The 7929-nt window shown below is 38.3% G+C and overlaps 2 protein-coding genes across 2 annotated transcripts; both read right to left on the minus strand.

Moving 5' to 3' along the window:
* Positions 1-3950: 3950 nt before the first annotated feature.
* On the minus strand, positions 3951-4891 carry LOC106937494 (mannose-specific lectin-like). The gene is made up of 3 exons (XM_015019033.1): positions 4814-4891; positions 4440-4549; positions 3951-4330 (listed from the first exon to the last, which is right to left on the minus strand). Exons 2-3 carry the CDS (start codon positions 4527-4529, stop codon positions 4070-4072), a joined length of 351 nt encoding a protein of 116 aa, XP_014874519.1. The 5' UTR covers positions 4530-4549; positions 4814-4891; the 3' UTR covers positions 3951-4069.
* Positions 4892-5854: 963 nt separating this feature from the next.
* On the minus strand, positions 5855-6670 carry LOC106937492 (mannose-specific lectin-like). Its single transcript, XM_015019029.1, has 3 exons — positions 6610-6670; positions 6244-6353; positions 5855-6136 (listed from the first exon to the last, which is right to left on the minus strand). The coding sequence occupies exons 2-3, from the start codon at positions 6331-6333 to the stop codon at positions 5870-5872; spliced, it is 357 nt and encodes a 118-aa protein (XP_014874515.1). The 5' UTR covers positions 6334-6353; positions 6610-6670; the 3' UTR covers positions 5855-5869.
* Between the last annotated feature and the right edge of the window lie 1259 nt (positions 6671-7929).

Here is a 7929-nt window from a genome sequence, read left to right on the forward strand (position 1 = left end):
CTGGCGAATCCTGGTCCCGCCCACTCTGCTCCGCCTCAAGACAAAACACAATAACTGACGGATCCCTCCACAGAAAGTGGAGGGGGACGTCACAATGTTTGAAAAAATATAACACTATCAGACGATTACCTAAATTGTACGTCCACATTCAAGAAAGTTCAAAAAGGTTTGTTTGTGTGAGGAAAATGTTCTTGTGAAATTGAAGCAGTTGAAGAGCCGTTTATACATGTCTGCTGTAAGATTAAAGTAACTTTTCACCTTTTGGACATAATCCAGAGTTTGGTTTCCGTCATTCCATCTTTTTAAAACAATAAGAAACCGGTAAATCCTGGTTGTTTACCTTTAGCCTAACTTTCATTTCAAGGTTGGCTAAACCTTTGGCCTATCTTACAGAAGCTCCTCTGATATTCTGGATAAAGAACATTTACTGGCCCATAATAATAATAACAATTGTAAACAACAACTGGGCATACAGCATCTGAATAATTACCAACACCTTGCTAATGTACACCATATAATATAATTACATAATTTGTTTTATAACAAACAAAAAAATAAAAAATGATGAAAATAGTAGTAAAATAATAATAATAATAATAATAATAATTTACTAAAATTGGTAATAGTATTACAGAAGAAAGGCGATCTGTTACTGTCAGTAAAACTGAGGGAAAATGTGGCAGCTAAAGAAAAACTGGTTGATGTACCAGATTTACCTTCAGTGATTTTTCTTATTATTTTATAGAGCTCAGTTTTTACCTAGGGAAATTTAAATATTTTTATTTAGCAAACTAATCTGGGCAAAGCACAAAGAATCTTAAATTAGTTTTAAATTGAAGGAATTATAGGATAATTTATTTTTACTTTTTATTAAAGTGATGAGGCAGAATTTACACCATTACATTTTCATGTTTGTTACGACCCGGCTCGTGAGCCGCAACAAAAAGCCAGGGAGACACGGCCTTCAATAAAAGAATACGCTCTTTATTGAACAACCCAAACAACTAAACAGGGCCAAACAGCGACAAGCGGGTGGCCCCCCTGTGGTCGATGGCATCTCTGAAGCCAGTGATGAAGGAAAAGTCCTGCAAAAGAAAAGAAAGGTCAAACAAACAAAACCTAACAAGGACGGGGTGGCCAGACAGGTAAGGGAAGAGCCACCTCTGCAGAGCAGAGCTGGGTAAAGAAGCCGACTCCCTCCAACCAGCTTCAACTCCTCTCTCTTCACGCGCTGAAGCAGGCTGCTTCTATAGCGATGACGCGCTGGGCCTGGCGAATCCTGGTCCCGCCCACTCTGCTCCGCCTCAAGACAAAACACAATAACTGACGGATCCCTCCACAGAAAGTGGAGGGGGACGTCACAATGTTTGAAAAAATATAACACTATCAGACGATTACCTAAATTGTACGTCCACATTCAAGAAAGTTCAAAAAGGTTTGTTTGTGTGAGGAAAATGTTCTTGTGAAATTGAAGCAGTTGAAGAGCCGTTTATACATTTCTACTTTAAGATTAAAGTAACTTTTGACCTTTTGGACATAATCCAGAGTTTGGTTTCCGTCGTTCCATCTTGTTAATTCTCAGTACTCAGCCACGCCCTTAACACCTCCCCACTCTAGCAGACTGACTACTGACCAGCTCTCCGTCTCACGGGTCCGAAAAGACTCTAATTCCCGGGTATTACCGCAGATAAGAATTTAGAGAACTTTTATTTAAGCTGGGAGCGGGAGAGATGCGTCCAAGTTCTAACTACCTACATCCAGACGTTATGCCCCGCTTCAGTCCAAGATTCAGACAATCGGAGTAGCCCTGCCGGTGTCCGAACCCATGAACCACATCTGTTAACGGTAGCTCTCTCCCTAATAATTAACGTGCACTTGATAACCGGCTTGGATAGTTTTAGTGACTAGGAATAAGTCCCAGGGACATTATTTATCTGAACTAAAGAACGTACGAAGCCACCCCAAGTTACTAGGACCACAAACATTGATTTTACAATGATCAGAGAAATTAAATCTAGATGACTCAATTAATTTAACTGTCCACAACATCAAATTAGACTTTAGTAATTTTATTAGCAAGCTTAAGCAAGGGAAAAGACATACAGCATTTCGATAAAAATTAAGAAATTAAAACTTTTAAGAATCATCAGAAATTACTCCTACTTCTAACCCTACACTATGTCTTAATCTAAATAGAGGCTTTGGGGGGGAGGCAGTATTACTCGAACCCAGATGCAGAGACGATCTTGGCAGCAGAAACTTTAACGTCCATGGATGGAGTCCTGTCCTTGTCTTGACAGAATCCTTTCAGAATAGATCCAAAGTTGAACTGGTGAGAATCCTCAACGAACTCAGTTCTTTTATCCACAAAAGACCTTTGTCCATTCCCCATGTCCACTGCAGCATCGATGTAATCCTTTGGGTTGAGCGGGGGGCCGCAGCCGAATCAGAGTCCCGGGTTGTGGGTAAACAGATCTTGTTCCTCCCTTGGGCAGCGAGCAGTCGTCCCGGGGTGTCATCACGCAGCCCTCCGTTGATTCTGCTTCTCCATGTGTGCTCGACTCAAACGCTGCGGAACAAAGAACCCCGATCCTTCTGTGTTGTGACTTTTTATTCTTTCTGCATCCGTTCATTTCCCTTATCTTTACTTTTTACATCTCCTACGTGTCACTGACCCTAGGTCCACACAACTTCCCTCACGTCAACTTTTCCTTGGTTGACCAAAACCTTTAGTTAAACCCTTTTTCTTTCCGAGTTGCATTCTCGGTTCCTCCTCTGCCATCTGCACCTGTTTCCTATGTGCTCCTCACACAGTTTCACTTCCTGTTACTTCCCATACTAACTGTTCTCTCACCCCCTCAGCTCCATCTATGACACTTGACATTTTGTTAACTTTTGTGATCTACTTTAACCTTTCATTCTTTCATATGATCATCAACAGAATTATAGAAAGTTTATAACTAGAATCAATCATTATTTTTCAATCAAAAGAATTACATGTTTTTCTTATTGTCATTACATCTACATAACTTCGAACTACAGAACAAATCAATCATTGACTTTAATCACAATACAAGATTACTTTGTTTACTTCAGGCCTTTTTGATCTGGAATGTGCGCGCTCTGGTGAGATCTCAACCAGTTCCAACCAGGTTTCACGACAATCTTTTTAAAACAATAAGAAAGCGGTAAATCCTGGTTGTTTACCTTTAGACTAATTTTCTCAACCGTTGTAGAATAACCTGCCACTGTTTTTCTGAAGGTTTAAGGCAGTTTTTAAAATCTTTTCTTAGTGTGTTTAATTTTTTGTTGCCACTAGCCCAAACCACGAAGAGGAAGACGACAGGAAGTGGTTGGAGGAACATGAATCGTCATGTTTTTTTTAATGATGATTCATGTGAACAAACTTAGTCGTGATTTTTATTTTTTTCTCCATTTAATGGAAACACTGCAACTACGAAATTGTGTTTTTTGATAGTGGAATATTGACAAAATTTTGCATATATTTGTAATGGAAACGCAGCTAATGTTGGGTAAATTTTTCTCTTTCAAAAGTTTCCCCTCAATCATTTATCAACAGTAAAAAGAACCTGCTGCTGGTTCCATTCTGACATTTTAAGGTTTTTAGAGATTTCATTTAGCATCTTGCAGTCTGCTCTCAGGATCAACTTACTTGGACAGAAAGAAAACAATTTTCTATACATACAGATTAAATCAGTATGTATCACCACCATGATAATGACTTTGTAAGAGTCTGAGATAAGTGAGGCACAAGATACTTAAGGTAACGCCTCAAATTGTCTGCTTTCTTGTGCTACACCATGGAAATAACTGATGTAAAGATATCAGGAAGGAATTTTGGACTTAAACTAGTTTAGTTCAAGCTTTGATAAATGTTCAGATACCTGAATGCACCACATTGATCTGGTCAAACAAAAAAAGACAAAAGATTTTAACTTTTAAAAGAGTTTTTATTTCAGCTTTTAAACCAATGTTATGTTGCGTTCAAACGAAAAGCAAACAGTTTTAAGCATTGGTGACTGACCCTAAGATCACATTCAATGTTGCATTATTTCTTGCCTTTGGATTTGGTGGAGTTCCACAATTCTTGGCTATCGTGGTGCAAATGCAGTATGCCCTCATCGGACAGATGAAGACGGCAAACATTGTCACCTTGTTTATATGAGCCGGTGGCCCATTTAGGCTGGTTACACTGATTGTACATGACCAGGTTGCAATCGGCCTGCATGATCAGGCGGGTCACATCAGATCCACAGGTGTCAGAGGCCCAGATCGGTTTCCAGCCATAGATGACGAAATTTCCATCATCCTGCAGGTGCAATCAGAGTCATTTCAATGCAATGCTAAAGACTTGCAAATAAAGATGTTACTGAAACTGGGTGAAGTGAAGTTAAAATGGGAACAGCTGAGCTACTTACTTGGAAAACTGCCTTCCATTGTCCGTTGTTGGACATGAGATAGTCTCCCTTACGTAGTTCATCGTTCTTTGACATGTAGTTTCTGCTCATCTTTCCAAAACAAGTTGGATCTGTCCAAAGCAAATAATATGAATATATGAATTTTAGTATTCAGGAAGTTAGCAATGATTCGTCAGTGTTTTCCTATTGTAGTACAATGTATCCTCCAACCGTTGGTTACAACAGACCATCTGCTGTCATGTTTAGCTTTCCTACCTTTCCTTCAGTGTCACTTCAAAAATAAAAGCTGTTAGTTTAGACATGCTAGTGAAAACTGTCAAAAATAATCTGTTTTCAGACCGAACATTATTACATTAAACATCATAAGTACTTACGGTCGTGAATGTTCAACCGGAATCTGTCTCTGCAGAAATGGAGGGATAGTCGTCGTTCAGAGCCGAGCGTATTTATACCCTCTGAAATGTGGGTGGAGTGAATCCACCCACATAGTTTCTTACTGTGAAACTATGTGGGTGAATCCACATTCAAATTCTTTCTAAAAACATGTATATTAATTAAAAACATTCTCCGACGGTTGGATTTTTAAACATTTTCAGTGTGACGATAGCTGCTCTGTGCAGCTATCGTCACACTATGAAACTATGTCACACCCACATATCCTCCTGACTACCAGGAAAAAAAATATTGTCCAATCACCATTTTTTTTAAATCCCACATTCTTCGTANAGCTGTATGCTTTATATAGAAATTTTCCTTAGCTTTGATTGTATATCTCACAATTTTGTTATTTATCATTGTTTATTAAACTCTGAAAGCCGAGTGGCTTTGTTAATATTCTGTCCTAGAATGCGGTAAGATATGCCCCTTTTTTTTTGAGCACCTGCCCCTTTAGTGGTCTCTGCACGGCCCTGAAGATGGCTATCAGTTACAAAGTTCCTGGAACTATGTAATAGATAGGACTTCTGGGTTCACCAGCATTGTTTCTGCCACATACAAGAATATGAAGAGCGATTACATTACTTTCTTCAAAATCAGAAGTTTACAAAGATGTTGAGCAATGTGGGAAAACTCATAAAATGATTTATTGACTTTGTAAGTCTTGAGATAAGTGAGGCACAAGATGGTTAAGGTAACACCTCAAATGATCTGCTTTCTTGTGCTACTTGAGTAAAAATATGTTGAAGTAACGCTACTCTTGAATATAATCAGAAAAGATTTTTGGACTTTCACTAGTTTAGTTTGAGCTTTGATAAAATGCTCAGATGCCTGAATGCACCACATTGATCTGGTCAAACAAAAAAGACAGAAGATTTAAACTTTTAAAATAATTTTTATTTCAGCTTTTAAACCAATGTCATGTTGCATTCAAACAAAAACCAAACAATTTTAAGCATTGGTGCTTGATCCAAATCACATTCAATGTTGCATTATTAGTTGCCTGTGGGTTTGGTGGATTTCCACAATTCTTGGCTATCCTCTGACAAATGCAGTATGCCCTCATCGGACAAATAAAGACGGCAAACGTGGTAACCGTCTTTTGGTGGTGTGTTTGTGCCGGTGGCCCATCTAGGCTGGTTATTCTCATTGTACATGACCAGGTTGCAATCTTTCTGCATGACCAGGCGGATCACATCAGATCCGCAAGTATTTGAGGCCCAGGTCGGCTTCCAGCCGTAGACGACAAAGTTTCCATCATTCTGCAAGTGCAATCAGTCATTTCAATGCAATGCTTAAGACTTGCAAATAAAGCTGATACTGAAACTGGGTGAAGTGAAGTTAAAATGGGAACAGCTGAGCTACTTACTTGGAAAACTGCCTTCCATTGTCCATTGTTGGACATGAGATAGTCTCCCTTACGGAGCTCATCGTTCTTTGACATGTAGTTTTTGCTCATCTTTCCAAAACAAGTTGGATCTGTCCAAAGCAAATAATATGAATTTTAGTATTTAGGAAGTCAGCAATGATTCGTCAGTGTTTTACTATTGCTGTATAGTGTATCGTCCAACTGTTGGTTACAACAGACCATCTGCTGTCATGTTTAGCTTTCCTATGTTTCCTTCAGTGTCACTTCAAAAATAAAAGCTGTTAGTTTAGACATGCTACTGAGAACTTTCAAAAATAATCTGTTTTCAGACCGAACATTATTACATTAAATATCATAAGTACTTACGGCCGTGAATGTTCAACCGGGATCTGTCTCTGCAGAAGTGGAGGGATAGTTGTCGTTCAGAGCCGAGCGTATTTATACCCTCTGAAATGTGGGTGGAGTGAATTTCACATTCCTTCTCTTCTCACCTTTTTTTCATACTTTATTGCTCATATTTCAGATACACCTGTTGCAAACAAAGATAATAAATTTCATCTCTGTATTCCAAAAATGTCATAAAACAAAGACTGAAACGAACTTCTTCCTTCTGCTCACTTTTCTGCTTGAATTTGTCAGTAAGAAGTTTTTTTAAATGTACTAGTAAATGCACAGAGCTTATGATTTTAAATTATAAAATGTAACTGTAGGCCACAGATGTACTGTGTTTTTTCTCATTATCTTATAGAGCTCAGTTTTTGGAAACATTTTCTACTTTTCTGTCTTTTTACCAGGGCTGAATTTCAGTCTGTGGTGTTGAAACTGTAGAAATTTAAAAAAAATTATAGAGCAAACTATTTTCTGTTTTTTAAAAACAAAACAATTTATATTAAACTATAATCTAAAACTAACCTAGACAAATTACAATAATGCTTAAATTAGGATTAAATTAGAGGAATGTCCTGTAACTGCTGCAGGTTCCATTCTGTCATTTTAGGATTTTAGAGACTTCCTTTAGCATCTTGCAGTCTGCTCTCAGGATCAACTTACTTGACAACCATTTTGTCAAGCAAGACAACCATTTTCTATAAATACAGATGAAATAAGATATTTGCAAGTGCAGACTAAAAAGACACATACACATTTTTTCTCACTGTCTGAAGATAAATCAGTCTGAACTTCTCTTGATTTAATTCTGTTAGAATTACCCAAATTATTTCTGTATGCCAGAAAACAGCAAAAAAAAATTTTTTACTTGAAGACTTTCTAAGGATACATGGGGCACCCTTTGCCTTGGTGTTGTTGCCATTTTCACCACCTATGTACTTCCAAATATATATAGTGGCAGAACAAACATGCAGTGGCCAGCTCATACACTAGCTAGTGTTGCACACTTAAAAATTAATCAGTGTGGTTTTGCGCAGGTTCTTTTATTTCGATGAACGCTGTTGAAACATGAGAGCGACAGTGAGCGAGCGCCTTCGCTGACCAGCCGTTACTGCGCTTAATTGTCAGGAGTGCTGCTCACCGTGCTCTATGTGCCCACTGGTGGTGAACCGTTGTCACTGCAGTACAGCTCATCTCAGCAAGAAAAGTGCATCTTAAGAGCACAGCCAGCACAAGAAAAATGAAAGCAAATAAACAAAAAAAAGAACATGAAAGGGGGGTAATTACTTCTGATGTCAA

Source organism: Poecilia latipinna, unplaced genomic scaffold (assembly GCF_001443285.1).
Source record: "Poecilia latipinna isolate Pla-1442-1.1 unplaced genomic scaffold, P_latipinna-1.0 Scaffold2359, whole genome shotgun sequence".
In the NCBI taxonomy this organism is placed as follows: domain Eukaryota; kingdom Metazoa; phylum Chordata; class Actinopteri; order Cyprinodontiformes; family Poeciliidae; genus Poecilia; species Poecilia latipinna.

What these genes read in the sequence shown, in the direction of transcription:
- LOC106937494 (XM_015019033.1), bottom strand. Translation starts at nt 4,529, where the DNA reads ATGAGCAGAAACTACATGTCAAAGAACGATGAACTACGTAAGGGAGAC. An exon ending in AATGGAAGGCAGTTTTCCAA is followed by an intron (nt 4,331 to 4,439) that starts GTAAGTAGCTCA and finishes TTGCACCTGCAG; the next exon opens with GATGATGGAAATTTCGTCAT.
- LOC106937492 (XM_015019029.1), bottom strand. Translation starts at nt 6,333, where the DNA reads ATGAGCAAAAACTACATGTCAAAGAACGATGAGCTCCGTAAGGGAGAC. An exon ending in AATGGAAGGCAGTTTTCCAA is followed by an intron (nt 6,137 to 6,243) that starts GTAAGTAGCTCA and finishes TTGCACTTGCAG; the next exon opens with AATGATGGAAACTTTGTCGT.